The sequence below is a fragment of the Myxocyprinus asiaticus genome, chromosome 20 (genome assembly GCF_019703515.2).
Source record: "Myxocyprinus asiaticus isolate MX2 ecotype Aquarium Trade chromosome 20, UBuf_Myxa_2, whole genome shotgun sequence".
Lineage (NCBI taxonomy): Eukaryota > Metazoa > Chordata > Actinopteri > Cypriniformes > Catostomidae > Myxocyprinus > Myxocyprinus asiaticus.
Window position 1 is genome coordinate 39,221,556 of NC_059363.1, and position 16,569 is coordinate 39,238,124.

The 16,569-nt window shown below is 37.3% G+C and overlaps 1 protein-coding gene across 6 annotated transcripts in view; it reads right to left on the minus strand.

Moving 5' to 3' along the window:
* The window catches only part of daam2 (dishevelled associated activator of morphogenesis 2), a 311,361-nt gene that overhangs the window by 15,873 nt on the left and 278,919 nt on the right, over positions 1–16,569 (minus strand). For all 6 annotated transcript variants that reach the window (XM_051646195.1, XM_051646199.1, XM_051646198.1 and 3 more), the window contains 7 exons: positions 14,915–15,021; positions 13,423–13,507; positions 12,698–12,804; positions 11,215–11,303; positions 5,856–6,024; positions 5,527–5,634; positions 5,331–5,391 (listed from right to left, as the gene is read on the minus strand). In XM_051646195.1, the coding sequence (XP_051502155.1) occupies positions 5,331–5,391; positions 5,527–5,634; positions 5,856–6,024; positions 11,215–11,303; positions 12,698–12,804; positions 13,423–13,507; positions 14,915–15,021 (726 nt within the window). The remainder of the gene's footprint in view (positions 1–5,330; positions 5,392–5,526; positions 5,635–5,855; positions 6,025–11,214; positions 11,304–12,697; positions 12,805–13,422; positions 13,508–14,914; positions 15,022–16,569) is intronic.

Consider the following 16,569-nt stretch of genomic DNA (forward strand, 5'->3'; position numbering starts at 1 on the left):
TTTCTTGCAGGATTGGCGGTCCAGCGTTGCCTTTTCCGCCCCTGAGCGCCCAGCTGTGGCACACAGCCACCCCCGATGTGGCAGTCTCCACGGGTTACGAGGACAGGCCTCTTCCTCCCCCGTCCCAGGCTGTTCCGGGGGTGGTCACAAGGAGCCAGGTAAGTGCTTCGATGTCCCTAGACTCAGCACGGCCATGACGTGATTCACTTCACCTTGGTCAAGGGCGAAAACGCTGCCACCCTGCACGCGGAGATTGCTACCCTCCTACGGAAGGACGCGATAGAACCTGTCCCTCCAGCCGAGATGAAGAAAGGGTTTTACAGCCCCTACTTCATCGTACCGAAAAAAGGCGGTGGGTTGCAGCCAATCTTGGACCTGCGAGTACTGAACCGCGCTTTACACAGACTCCTGTTCAAGATGCTGATGCAAAAACGCATTCTGGCGAGCGTCCAGTATCAAGATTGGTTTCCTTCCTGCGGTTCGCATTCGAGGGTCAGGCGTATCAGTACAAAGCTGCCCTTGCTGACGCTGTAGTTCTTCAGGGTCTACAGAGAGCCTCCTTTGAGCCTTTGCAGTCAGCCGAGCTTAAGGCACTCTCCTTGAAGACTGCCCTCCTGACTGCGCTCACTCCCATCAAGAGGGTAGGTGACCTGCAAGCGTTCTCTGTCAGCGAAATGTGCCTGGAGTTCGGTCCGGGTTACTCTCACGTGATCCTGTGACCCCAACCGGGCTATGTGCCCAAGGTTCCCACCACCCCTTTTAGGGACCAGGTGGTGAACCTGCAAGCGCTGCCCCAGGAGGAGGCAGACCCAGCCCTGTCGTTGCTCTGTCTGGTGCATGCTTTACGCATCTATTTGGATCGCACGCAGAGCTTTAGAATCTCTGAGCAGCTCTTTGTCTGCTTTGGTGCACAGCGGAAAGGAAGCGCTGTCTCCAAGCAGAGGATCGCCCACTGGCTTATTGACGCCATAACTATGGCATATCTCGCCCAGAACATGCCGCCCCCGGTAGGGCTACGAGCCCATACTACCAGAGGTGTAGCGGCTTCCTGGGCCCTGGCCAGAGGTGCCTCTCTAACAGACATTTGCAGAGCAGCGGGCTGGGCAACACCCAACACCTTTGCAAGGTTCTACAACCTCCGGGTGGAACCGGTTTCGTCTCAGGTAGTGGCATGCAACACAAGCGTATAAGCCTGGGATAGCTGGCCGGGTGTATCGCTTGCACATAGCGCCTTCCACCTCCCTTGGAGCTGAAGACGTGCGCCATTAATTCCCAGTAGTGTTCACAAACTTTATTCCCTGGTTGACTTCTTCTGAGCCCTGTGGCAGTCGAGTGTTCGGAGAGACTCGCTGCCGGCCCAATACATGTGCTAATTAAGAGTCCTGTTCTGGGGTAGGTGCTCCGCAAGTGGCGGTTCCCTGTAAGGCTAACCCCATGTGATATATATCTTCCGCTAGTTCATTTCCCTGTTGGCAAACTGTGTCTTCCTTGGGCAGAGCCCCTCTGCCCCAGTCTCCATGTTTGTAGTAACTCCTCCCCCATTGGGCAGGATCTACCTTGAAGAATCTCCACATGGTTGGAAAGACCATGTGACATATTCTTCCACTTAAATATCCCCCCCTCTCTTTGGGTGAGGTGTGGTCTCTGCTGTGTCTTCCCCTTGGGAGGGACACCCCCCGACTAGACCTGGTGGCCCTATCCTTTGGGTAGTCGACTTGTCCCCAAAAAGGGCCGTTCGACACTCATAACTATGTTGGGGGAGGTTACGTGTTGACCTGATGTGCTGGCTATGAGGCACACAGTAGTCTGCCCACTACACACCGCCAGTTCACGTAACTCATTTCAGCCAGTTGTGGCGTTTCGTATAGGGACCCCTAGTGTCACTACATTGACACAACGTTGAGTGAGTGACAGATAGGGAATGTCATGGTTACTTGTGTAACCTCCATTCCCTGATGGAGGGAACGAGACGTTGTGTCCCTCCTGCCACAACGCTGAACTACCCGCTGAAATGGCCGGACCTTATATCGGCTCCTCAGCATAAAACCTGAATGAGTGGTTGCATACCAGCTCCTTTTATACCCATATGTCCGGGGGAGTGGCATGCAAATACCACTCGCCAATTTTCATTGGCCTTTTATCAAACCCTTAGTGTCACTACATCGACACAACGTCTCGTTCCCTCCATCAGGGAACGGAGGTTACACAAGTAACCATGATGGTTCCCCTATTTGATAAATTTCCATCTTCGTCCATTTCACTTTAGATTCTTCAATATAGGTTGAATTTGGGCAGCTTTATAATAATTTATTACATTTGGGAATTCTAGTCCTCCGAGCCTTTTTGACAACTTAAGAATTTTAAGAATAATTTTAGGTTTCCTATTATCCCATGTATATTTACAAAGCAGTTTATTCCATTTTCTAAAAAAACAAAACATTTTATATACTACTAACTGGTAGATTTTGATAAAGGAAAATAAACTTAGGGAGAATATTCATCTTTATAGTCTCTAATAGTTTTGTAATCAATAGTAGCCTATATTTATTTGTGAATGATATATAAAGTTTTCAAATCAAATAAATACAAAAGCTTTTATATTTTAAATAAATTTGAGCTTTTAAAATTAATAAGCCTGTGTGTTCTTGTTGTGGGCCTATATGAATTCACTTACGCATTGATATACCAGCTGTTTTATATATATATATTTTTTATCACATTACAAATTAGTTTGCAGCAGTCCTCTTGAGCTCTCGTAACAGCTGCTTTGTCTTCTTGTTGTGTAAATGTCTTTAATTGCTTCATAATTTTACAGTTATCCCATGTACTGTGTAAATCATGTGTTTTAAGTCATCATGATTTCATGCCGAACTATTGAGCAGTGTAAATGCATTTATTTATTTTTTATATATATTTAAAACAATGTCTTGTGCACAGTTTAAATGAATTAAAATTCTTATTTTCATAATAATCAGCTTTCAGCAGAGAGGTAAATCTCTCACAAGAAGTGAATCACTTTCTCTCACACGATTGCTTGTATGCAGCAAACGTCACTCATTCATGTGCAGGGTTGGGAGGGTTACTTTTGAAATGTATTCCACTACAGATTACAGAATACATGCTGTAAAATGTCATTTGTAACGTATTCCGTTAGATTACTCTAGGTCAGTAACGTATTCTAAATACTTTGGATTACTTCTTCAGCACTGGTAGATATTTTCACTTGTTTTGACTATAAAAACTCTGCCAGTACAGTAAGACAAAATGCACATGTTAAAAATACATTCTCTGAAAAACCTAAATATCTCATGCAGTGTTGTTTCTAAAACAAGATAAATCAAATTGATCTAGTTTTAAGGATTTTTAGATATTTTTACAGGAAAACAAACAAATTATTATCAAGAATACAATTTTTGCCCTAATATCAAAGGTCTTACTAGAAAAAAGAAATTATGATCCAACGTGAATTTTCTTGATAAAAAAATATGATCATGCCTGGAAACATGTGCATGTAAAATGGCTAGAAACAGCATTTAGCTGACAATTTACACAAGGTTTATTTCTATTTCTTCTGCTCCAGACTTACTTCAAACTTACTTCTCTGTCTGCTCGTATGAATGTAACACATCATAAAAAAGTGTTTCACTGCTGTTCAAATGCACTTTGGATCGCATCAACATATGTATACATTTTTCCATCTGAAAGGACTAAATATTAAATTAAACAAATGACAATAAAATGCAAAGTAATCTCTTCAGTAATCAAAATACTTTTTGAATGTAACTGTATTCTAATTACCAATGATTTAAATTGTAACTGTAGTGGAATACAGTTACTTATATTTTGTATTTTAAATACGTATTCCCGTTACGTATTCCCGTTACTAATTATATCAATAGTGGGAGTTGCCAGAATACGGGTGGGGAAATAAATAACGCGTTTGGGAGGCATTCATCCCTTTTGCCATCTTGTGGAGTGATTAATATTTTAAAATCATTCACTATTGGCATGTATTATATTAATCCATTTTACTAGCTGTTTTATAGATAGCTTAATATTATATTGTTTATTTTTTCATAGATTTTTATACTTTGTCTAGTGTAGGTGAAAGAAAAACAATTAAAGTGTATTTAAATAAAATACAAGACTCCATCTGCCGGAAATGTATATTTAGACTTTCAAATAAATAATTGACCACGAAGAGTCGATTTTGTGAATTTCTATGATTTTTTTTTTTCTTTTTCTGTAAAGTGCACTTTAAGAGACATGTAGGAGTGACTTCATTTAATCAGAGATGTCACTTTACTCACAGCTGATTGGTTCAGTATCTGTTAGCAATCTGCTTTCCAGAACAAAATCTGCAACAGAGCAGGTTAGTCATGTAGAGTAAGTTACTATGGAGATGAACACCGCTAAAAGCCAACCGACCTTCATGGTACCTAAAACCCAGGTGCAAACTTAACGAAAACTTACCTGGCTAACCAACAAAACCAGCTTCATGGTACAGGCCCCTGAAGCAGCATTTCATTTACACAGAACTAAATCCTAAACTTAAACTTACTTACAATAACAATTTACAATATTCATTTCCTTTGGACCTTAGCTAACCTTAACATTTAATAAAATATTATTTTCCAATCCTTTGCAAGCACTGTTATTACCTTCAGGCAATAAAAATCTAGTAAAATTAGATATACCCTGATAACACAACATAAACACTTCGTACTGAACTGCACAAACACAGAGTTTTCCACCAACTGCTTCTAAAATTGAGGCTAACATAAACTATTCACTCAAAATCTTAGCTTTATGTGCACCTCAGCCCACTGGCTAAATGTTTTTCCTTTAATTACTTAATGAATACTGTATATCCAATGGTTTAAAACATTGGTAATTGAGTTATTCTGATATGTTGTCAGGTTGTTGACTGCAGACAAATAGGATTATTTGAGAACATTTGCAGACTTCCCCTAAAGTCATGGAAAAGGGAATTTTTACTGAATTTGTTTTGAATGGCGTCACAACCACTAATGTCTCCCTTAGTCCAAACACAAAAAGAAGGAAATGTGTGGGTGAATTTACACCTATCTACACATAATATCCACTAAGTTTCAAATGTGAGAGGATGTGCTAGAGTGATTGGAGTGTCATATTTGTCAAATGTAAAAAATGGTAGAGAAAAGTCAATATCTAAACACCTGCCAAATAGACAGCTGCAACAGTGCAAAAAATAAAATAAAAAATAAATGTCACTGATGTTCCTGGGCATTTTGGATGAGAAAGCTTTTAATTGTTCAATAATGGCCAGAAGTAAATAATAGATGACTCACCACCTCCAGAGCTTTCAGGCCACTCTTAATGCTGAACACTTCCTTCTCCAGCTCAGACAAACTGAGAGAGCAGAAGCAAAAAAAACAAAACAAAAAAAAATCAACCAAATTATATACCAATCAACCACCTAAGCTCACCATAAACAACAGCAAATGCTAATGTTTATGATTTATGTCAGTCTAAGGTGGGGCTTACTTGACTTTGGCAGCCTCTGGTATGCTGACCAGGTCCTGTTGAATGTTGAGGATGTCGGAAAAGTTCTTCTCAAAGATCATGATCAGGTAGTGCAACATGGTGATGTTCCTGTTGAAGATGCAAACTAGTTTGAGCAATGAATTCAGAAATTCTGTAGAAGTACCAGCCTCATTTAATGACAGTCATTCCATAATGTGAGCTTAAAGACCACAGTTGATCTAGAAATCGGTGACATCTGATTCATTAAGTCATTCTTTTGAAATGGTTCTTTGTAATGATTTGGTTGAATGGATTTGTTTGCAGATCATCTGTACAAATTGACCTCTCACCTGTCTATACTTGACTTGGTGTCTACGATCTTGTTGAGGCTGGACACTTTGAAACCGTAGGCATTGCCCCTCTGTCCTTTGTTCATGAAGTTCCCGAAAGCCAAGACCACTTCCAGAACCTGCGTCAGACGTTTACTTTTCACCACCTCACGCGACGCGCACAGAATCGCTGAAAAAGAAAAGGACAACAAAGATGTTACTGAAGCCTTCATGATGTTTATCTAGTTCTATACTTCTTTCACACACTTTGCAGTTATTTTCTGCAGTATTATATCTACATTTGTTTTGTTTTAAGCCCAACAAAAATGAAAGTTCTGTCATGATTTACTCTCATGTCGTACCAACCTGTGTGAATTTCTTCCGTGGAACACAAAAGGAGATGTTTGGCAGAATGTTCTCACTGCTTTTTTCCATAAAATGAAAGTGAATGGGGATGGACATTGTCAAACTCCAAAGATGAACATAGTGATCCATGTGACTTGCATGCTATAAGTCTTCTGAAGCCATAAAAAAAGCTTTGTATGAAGAAAAGACTTTCATTTTAACTTTAGAAAATAATTGAATCTACTTTCACTTTCAGATGTGAAAGTGAAACTAAACAGGCACCACATGTGACTTTCAGATGTAAAAGTGAAAGTGAAAGTGGAGATTTAGAGTAAAAAAAAAAGGACTTACATTTTGACCTGTTTCTCACCCACAACTATTATATCACTTCTGAAGATATGGATTTAACCACTGGAGTCACACTATGTATTACTTTTATGTTTCCTTAATGTGATTTTTAGAGCTACAAAAGTCTGATCACCATTCACTTGCATTGTATAAACCTACAGAGCTGAGATATTCTTCTACAAATCTTTGTTTGTGTTCTGCTGAAGAAAGAAAGTCATACATCTGGGATGGCATGAGAGTGAATAAATGATGAGAGGATTTTCATTTTGGGGTGAACTATTCCTTTAACACCTTATGGAGTTTTGAGTTCCTTGCCGCAGTCGCCTTTGGCTTGCTCTCTGGATGCCTTAAGACAAATAATTTTAAGTTTTATTTTTTAATGACGTTTTCAATGAATACTGCTCAATGAGAATTATTACAGACATTACAGCATAATTTTCATAAAAGCTGCTTTGAAACTATGTGTATTGTAAAAAGTGCTACACAAATAAAAATGACTTGACTTGATATATACTACCGGTCAAAAGTTTTGAAACACTTGACTGAAATGTTTCTCATGATCTTACAAATATTTTGATCTGAAGACGTATGCTTAAATGTTTGAAATTAGTTTTGTAGACAAAAATATAATTGTGCCAACGTATTAATTTATTTAATTATAAAACTAAAATTTAATTAAAAAAAAAAAAAACGTTTTTGAAATTGATGACTTGGACCAAGTAATAAAGAAAAGCAGCCAATAAGTGCCCAACATAGATGGGAACTCCTTCAATACTGTTTAAAAAGCATCCCAGGGTGATACCTCAAGAAGTTGGTTGAGAAAATGTCAAGAGTACATTTCTGCACAATCTAAGCAAATGGTGACTACTTTGAAGATGCTAAAATATAACACAGTTTTTATTTATTTTGGATTTCGTTTAGTCACAACATAATTCCCATAGTTCCATTTATGTTATTCCATAGTTTTGATGACTTTACTATTATTCTAAAAGGTGAAAAAAAATAATAATAAAGAATGAGTAAGTGTTTCAAACCTTTTGACCAGTAGTGTATGCAAACATCATGTATCAAGATGTGTTGTGCCAGGTTTGACATCAAAGATGCCAAACGCCATTGCTTCTTGCATGCCTCATTACTGAACTTCTCCGAGTTTGAATATGCATAGGGCCAAAAGTTTGGAATAATGTAAATATTTTGCTGTTTCGGAAGGAAATTGGTACTTTAATTCACCAAAGTGATTTTAGAGTGGGCAAAGAAACACATTGGACAACAGATAACTGGAAAAGAGTGTTATGGATCTTAACCCCATTGAGCTTTTGTGGGATCAGCTAGACTGTAAGGTGCATGAGAAGTGCCCGAAAAGACAGCCACTATGGCAAGTGCTACAGGAAGCGTGGGGTGAAATGTCACCTGAATATCTGGACAAACTGACAGCTAGAATGCCAAGGATCTGCAAAGCTGTCCTCGCTGCACGTGGAGGATTTTTTGATGAGAACTCTTTGAAGTAGTTTTTTTTTCAAATTGTAATAGTAATTTTTCAGGTTATTAATGTCCTGACTATACATTGTGATCAGTTGAATGCCACTTTGGTGAATAAAAGTACCAATTTCTTTCCATAAGAGCAAAATCTGTATATTATTCCAAACTTTTTTGGAATAATATAAAATTTTTTGGCTGCCAGTATAAATATATATTCCTATCTTTTTTCCTCAAACAAAACTACCTTAATGCATAAGACATGGAAAATAGCCAATGAGTATGGATTACTTTTATACTTAGCTTGACAACCCATGTCAAAAAAAGAGCACTCTTGACATTCTGTAAAATATTTTCTTTTGTTTTTCCACAGATAAAAAAAGCAATATTTTTGAAATGGTTATAATGACGTGAGGACGACCAAATGATTTGTGGGTGAACTATTGCTTTTAGTCATGAGCACAATTTTGATCAACTGAAAGATAGATATATGTAAGATCTTGTAAGATGTAAGATAGAACAATTAGCTTGCAACTTTGTAAAACCCTGTATTGAAAAAAAAATAATTATGCATTAAATATTTATAAAGGGCTGAAGACCAATTGTGGACCAACTGTAATCAACACATCAATATTCAAGATTAATGCATCTGAGTGTCAGTTTGTACAAAAAAGGAGCCATCTCTGATGAAATTTCCCACTTTTGCTTTTCTCTCAGTTCCATAGTTAATTTTTCCACAAATGAATCCATTCAGAGCACCATTTCCCACAAAGTCCCAATTACTGAACAATACTGGTACATAGCTGATTTTTGACCTCACTGTGAGTGTTGTGAACTTGTCATTGAAATTCCCATTAAGTCTGCTTTAATGCAGCCGCTCCAGCGGGGATCAAGAAGAGCGCACAACTTTGATGGCTGTCCACAATTTTCCTGCCACCCCTTTCCCACAAGAAGCATTCTCCCGGAGGAACACTGCCAAAGTAAGAATCTATTTGCTTGGATGTTAAAACATTCAAAATGCCTTCCTGTTGACACAATTTAATGTGGAAGGCTAGGTCAGAGAAAATCTGTATTTGCTCCTCTGTGTGGATGGTACCCATTCTCCCTGCTCTATAAAGCTTGAATAGACAGCACTCTTCCATTTAGTGTCATGGGTGGCAAGTGGTTTAGATTTTCAACTTCAGACAGGGCATGACAATATCAAGTTAGGGAAAGTGTCGGATTTTAGCATCCATAACTTTCACCTTAGTGCTCGCAATTTGCTTTTGGGAATTCCTGCATTCTTGTCAATGTTGGAGATGCATAACATAATGTGCATTGCAATTATTTCTTTATTAGAAGTCAGGGTACTGATAATTTTATGTGAAAATTCAGAAAAAATTGTGGATAACCAAGATGTAATGGTGTCTTTGCTGCCATTTAGAAGAGAGAGATAGAGTGAGAGAGCTTAACAAGTTAGTGATAACTGTCTTAATTAATCAAGTGATCCTAAAAGGGGATAGTTCACCTAAAAATAAAGCTTCACACTCATGTCTTTTGAAACCCGTATTTTTAAAAAAACAAATTTTTTTTTTTTTTTTGTGGAACTATTTTCAAAGCATTCTTAAGCCATATGATGGCCTTGTATGAGGAACAAACTGAAATGTTAGTAATTAGATTAAAATCTTTCCCTATACTGCAGCTTTCAAATCCTGTTTGTGTTTAAATTCAAAATAGTTGAAGGCATCACACTGTGATCGGTCACAAAATGCACACAAAACCAATGATGTTTGACTTCACTGATTTTTAAACCTGGTGTAACGTGTGCCAACATGTGGATTGGACTGTTACTCACAAAATGCTATTGTACAGCTTTAGAAGAACTGGAATATAGCACACAAGTTGTATGGACTTTATGGTACATTTATGTTGTGGCTTTTAAATTTTTTTTGGAGCCTCTGGTCTTTATATGCTTTCAATGTGTGGAAAAGGACATTCTTCAAAATATCTCTATTTGTCTTTCACGGAAGAAAGAAGTCATACAGCTTTGGAATGACATGACAGTCCCTTTAAGGTTCATTATTAGCATTATTAATGTGCAGAGAGAGGACATAAAGGAATAGTTCACTCAAAAATGAACATTTTCTAATAATTTATTCACCCTCATGACATCTCAGATGTGTATGACTGTCTTTCATCTGCTGAACACAAATTAAGATTTTTAGAGGAATTTCTCAGCTCTGTAGGTCCATACAATGCAAATGAATGGGTGGCAAAATTTTGAAGTTCCAAAATCCACATAAGGGCAAAATAAAAGAACTCCAGACGACTCTGGTGGTTAAATCCGTATCTTCAGAAGCGATCCGATAGGTCTGGGTGAGAAACAGATCAATATTTAAGTCCCTATTTACTATAAATTCTCCTCCCTGCTCAGTCAGTCTCCACTTTCACATTCTCCTTCTGTTTTTAGTGATTCACATACTTCATGCATATCACCCCCTTCTGGGCAGGGAGGACAATTTATGATAAAAAAGGACTTAAATATTGATCTGTTTCTCACCCACACCTCTCATATCATGTCTGAACACATGGATTTAACCATTGGAGTCTTATGGATTACTTTTATGCTCCTTTTATGTGGATTTTGGAGCTTCAACATTTTGGCACCCATTCACTTCCATTGTGAGGACCTACAGAGCTGAAATATTATTTTAAAAATCTTCATTTGTGTTTTGCAGAAGAAAGAAAGTCATACACGTGTGATGCCAGGAGGGTGAGTGAACCATGAGAGAATTTTCATTTTTGGGTGAACTATCCCTTTAACCCAGCTCTTAGGGCAGCTTCTGTTCAAACACAATCTTTTGCAAGTACACACACACCATGCCCTTTTCTTGAAAAGATTTTAAACTCTTAAAAAAAAAAAAAAGAAAAAAGCAGTGTTTATAAAAATGACTCTCCCCTCTCAACATGTGCCAGCTTTCCAAAACAGCCTCTGTGGAAACACTGTTCTTTATTTTAACTGGAGAGAAATTCAAGTGAAAGAGCCACACACTCACAAACATACCAGCCCTGACTCATGCTCTAATATCCGCTTCTCTCACCAAATTCTCATACAATCATACAACAGTTACAGGCCTCTATCACTTCAGCGTACATCTGCTAATTGGAAGCCTGCTCTAAATTGCAAAGAAACATCCACAGCAACACAAACGCCCCCACTAAACCTACTAACCTTCAACCTTGGGCTTCGTCTCTGCCAGACGCTCTGCAAACTTCTTTTTGAAGAAAAGAGACTGCAGCCTTTGTTGATAGTGGTCAATTCTGAAGGCAAGTAAGAAGTGTAGTTAAAAAAAGATTTAAGTTCAACCATTTGAGTGCAGCCTTCACTGCAGGCATCATTTTCTTTTTGCAATATAATATATATATATATATATATATATATATATATATATATATATATATATATATATATATACACATTACTGGTCAAAAGTTTTAAAACACTTTTTAATTCTTTATTATAATTTTTTTTTTCACATTTAAAATAATAGTAGAGTCATCAAAACTATTAATTATGTTGTGACTAAACAAAATCCAAAATAAATCAAAATTGTGTTACATTTTAGCATCTTCAAAGTAGTCACCCTTTGCATAGATTTTGCAGAAATATACTCTTGACATTTTCTCAACAAACTTGAGGTATCACCCTGGGAAGGTTTTTGTTTTTTTGTGGATTTTTCCCCTTTTTCACCCAATTTGGAATGCCCAATTCCCAATGCACTTTTAAGTCCTCGTGGTCGCGTTGTGATTTGCCTCAATCCGGGTGGCGGAGGACGAATCCCAGCTGCCTCCACATCTGAGACCGCCAACCCGCGCATCTTATCACGTGGCTTGTTGAGCGCGTTGCCACGGAGACATAGCGCATGTGGAGGCTTCACGCCATCCACCGCGGCATCCACGCTCAACTCACCACGCACCCCACCGAGAACTAACCACATTTTAGTGACCACGAGGAGGTTACCCCATGTGACTCTACCCTCCCTAGCAACCGGGCCAATTTGGTTGCTTAGGAGACCTGGCTGGAGTCTCTCAGCACACCCTGGGATTTGAACTAGCGAGCTAGCGAACTTCAGGGGTGGTAGCACCCTGGGATGCTTTTTAAACAGTGTTGAAGGAGTTCCCATCTATGTTGGGCACTTACTGGCTGCTTTTCTTTAGTTATCAATTTCAAAATCTTTCAAAAAAAAATTATATTATTACATTTTAGTTTTATAATGAAATAAATTAATATGGTGGCACAATTATATTTTTGTCTACAAAATTAATTTCAAACATTTAAGCATATGCCTTCAGATCAAAAGATTTTTAAGATCATGAGAAACATTTCAGTCAAGTGTTTCAAAAGTTTTGACCGGTAGTGTATATTTATAAAGAAAATGATATACAGTTTATATGTATACAGGGGAACGCTATATGAATTCTAGAGAGCACAGACTTTACAGAAGTCGGTTTCTTTAGGCTTAAAATATGCAGGAAAATCATAGCCCATAAATCACTGCTGGTCTTAAGCTGTTGCATGCTTTGTCATTCATGCAATTAAATTTGAAAAGTTTTGATAAAGAATACATTATTCTTTATTTATCCAAATCAAGTCATACATCATTGTGTTTATTTATCAAATGTATTTTATCTAAACAGCAATCATCCAGCTGTACCTGCTCATCTCGAACAAGAAGCAGTCAGCCCGGGCCATGCGCTCAAGTTCATGCTTGTGTTCTTCCAGAAGGTCAATATCACTTTTCTCAGGAACAAACTTCAGCAGCTGTAAATGTATGAATAATGAAATACATGAAATGTATGGTGTTTTTCTTTTCTTTTTTCCTTTTTTTTTTATGTATTTTTTTTTTATAAGCTTATATTGTCCGTCAGAACCATAATTTGTGAACTCTGTCATCCAAAAGTATTTGTCAGGGAGTTTTAGAGTATGTCACTTATTTTACACCAGAAATTAAAAAAATTTGAAAAACAAAAAAAGGATGTAATTTGACAACACCATCAGCTGTCAACTCCATCAGACTTTCTGACAGTCTGAGTGAAATCATCCTGTATTGCCATTTCATTCCTAATGAGTTAAGTGCTTTTATTTTGATATATTTTTAATAAATATTTGACGTGGCAGTGTCAATACATATTAATTTATAGGCAAGGAAAACCCCAGATTTTGTGATACAATTCTGGAGGTTTGCACCAAAATATAACTGGGTACATATATACACATATATATGTATGTATATATATATATATATATATATATATATATATATATATATATATATATATATATATATATATATATATATATATATTTTTTTTTTTTTTTTTTTTTTTTCCAATTCTGTAGCCTGTTTGGTCCCAGTACGCAATACACTGCAGCACTCACCTGTTCTAACATATCTTTAGCAAGCTCTTCTCTCTCGTCCATCTCTAGAATGGCTCTCTTTATCTCCTCATTGCTCATTTTTAACCTGCATGGACAGAAAAGTGTTTATGTCAAGGGTTAATTTTTTACATGTAACATATTAATTAGCAAGTTGAAGTACAAGGGATACACTATAGAGCATAACCAGGAAGATGCTCTGTTGTTTCATGTACCATGAGAGGTTACATGTGGCCTCTAGTGATCTTTAGTATTTCTGTTAATCAATGTTCTCTCCCCTTAGCATCTAATCAATAAGGATCTTGCTGCATCACAAAGCATGATCAATCTCTCCCTGTCCTCATTAAATCATCATGTGGCTCCTGGGTCATATGGAATCAAATGAGTTGGCTCAGAGTCTAGTATTGGCTCTATAAACCATAAACATGCTATGTTTTAAAGAGGGATGCTAAACTCATGAGAGGTGAGAAAGGTTAGAAAGTTGAATTGTTTGTTTTATTTAAAGCTTTTTGTTGTTTTTTTTAAAGATTTTTTATGTTTAAACTTAAATTAATCCTTTCAAGTAATTTATATATGGAAAATGTAGAAAAGATTGGCAAACAATTTGGGAAAATTAGCTTCAGAAAAGGTGACTTTAGCTGAAAGATGAGTAGTTTGCATCCCTGTCTAAATGTAAAATGTTGAACATGTAACTAATAATTTTTAATAAATGCAACATAATTTCACCTGAAAAAAAGCTGTATAAAATTATATGAGGTGACATTTGCCTTTTCTTGATTGTTAACCTATTTTAAAATTTAAACGTTGTTGTGGATACTTTCAGGTTCCAGATATGGACTGTATAAAACTGAAAAAAAAAATAACTTTCTCGGAATGCTATTGCTGCCTTCATGTCAGAATGCAAGTCATGTTAGAATTACTGTAATTACGAGATGACAACATGGAGATTTCTATTGGAAATGATTCTGGTAACACAGAAGTTATTTGTATTTCTGTTATTTCCATGTCAACACTAATCACGGCAAAATGGATCCATGTGCATTTTTAGTAATGACACCAAAATATTTCACTACATAAATTCATCTCTCTCAAAATATTGGAGACCAAAGTAAATGTACCAGGTAACACAAGAAATAATAAACTGCATATCAAACATAAATAAATGTAACTCTTGCAGCCACTGACATTTTGGTTGGTTTTTCACAGCATTACAACAGTAAAGTAGGAAAAGTTAGACCTTTCATAAGATTTTAAGTTTCCAACAAGTTTGACAAAAAAAGTGAATGGTTTATTCAAGGGATCTTGTATTACGGTAATTCTCAAATGGCATGAATGCTTATATCAGTACGTTATCTCCTATTATGATACAATTAGTCAAACATTTCAGCAACATAAAAGCTTTTAGACTTTGAATTATGTGCCCTACAAGCGTAGCATCTTTTGTCCAGGATAATTTGTTTGGTTGACATTAACATAATGCTAAGAGTACACATACTTGGAGAGCAGGATGACACAGTTCTGGGCCCTCCGCCCATCGATGACAGACAGCTCTTTGACTTTGCGTGAGCTCAGGTATAGGTCATCCATAGAGCCTGTCTCTTTCTGCAGAAGAGGAGAAGACCATGATATCATCAGGAGGACAGTTTGACAGCACTCTCTTTACATTAATAAAATGTATGAAAAGACCAGCTAAACTTTTGTTCTGAAACAATTAATATAAAGACACCAGAAATTCTTTGTTCATAAGTGACTGAGGTTTAACTTGTATTTGTCTCTATTAAGCAAGAGCTAAATTGGTTTTGTAGGTCCTAAATTACGAGACCACGGTTGTAAACCAATCGTCATAACCAATGGAAGTCTACAGGGGAAGCCTGGTAGAGCATGCTGCTAGAAACGGCAGGTCATGGGTTTGATTCCCAGTGAACACATAGTACATGTAATTAAAAAACATGTATACCTTGAATGTATTGTGCTTTAATGTAAAAGTAGTTCATGAATTAAGGAATAACGGAATGACAGAAGTATCACGGCACATGCACTGATTCCATTGCTGTTTTAAATAAGCTGTATTTTTCTCATTCCAACCCATGTTTCACAACTGATGGTGTCATTTCAATGACTACATGTTGGGCACAGCATTAAATAAACAAAGGAATATAGGAGATGCAGAGTAATTAAATGCACATTATGTCTGTAGCTCTCCATCAATCTCTCAATAGCCTGGAAATGCCACCAGTGTCAAAATGACCACACGTTTGAAATGGCCTTGGCTGTTTCAGCGAGAACAGTCTTCTAAAAATAGGCCCAGACCGTTTCCTTGGCACTGATTGTTAGATGAGTTTACACAGGTCACACAAGTGTGCAATTCTACCGCAGTCCAAAGAAAGCACACCCCTGCAATTTTCTGAGCACAAACATGAAGAATGCTGGACAGGTGGAAGGTCAGAGAGCCATTTTTTACCAATAATGCTTTTGGATTACCAGTCACAACATATCAAAACATCTCAGTCAGCTGTGTATTAGTGTTCAGTATTTATCTGTCTTTGTGCTAACTACAGTAATCTAACCAGTTAGTTTGTGCTATCACAGTGATTTAGCCTGTTCTCTAAATTACCCACTAATTATTCACCCCAGGCATTATAGAACAAAGATAATTTTACCAATGCAAGACGAGGCTAGAGGAGACAACGTAATCTCTGAAATATTTTAAAGGGTCACTGAAAGAAATATTTCACTCAACAATCTAACTTGTCTTTATTTACTAACACAGTCGTTTCAGACCTGTATGATGTTATTTTTTTCCGTAGAACAAAAAAGATACATTTAGCAGAAGGTTCTTGCTGCTCTTTTCCATAGACTGAAAGGATATAGTGACAAGGGGCTTTAAAGCTCAAAAAGAACAAAAAGCCCCACTGAAGTATCACAAAAGTAGTCCATATGACTTGTGTGCTATATGTTTCTTGCTATATCTTCTGAAGCCACATGATGAGGAACAGACTAAAAATCTTTCCATCGGCCATTTCAAATCTTATTTGTATGTCCACATATTCAAACCTGGCATGTCACATTGGGTTAAGAGACCAAAGAGGGATACGAGTACTAATGGCGCTTGCCGTCAGTGACATCAAACCTGGTCATGGCATGAAAGTA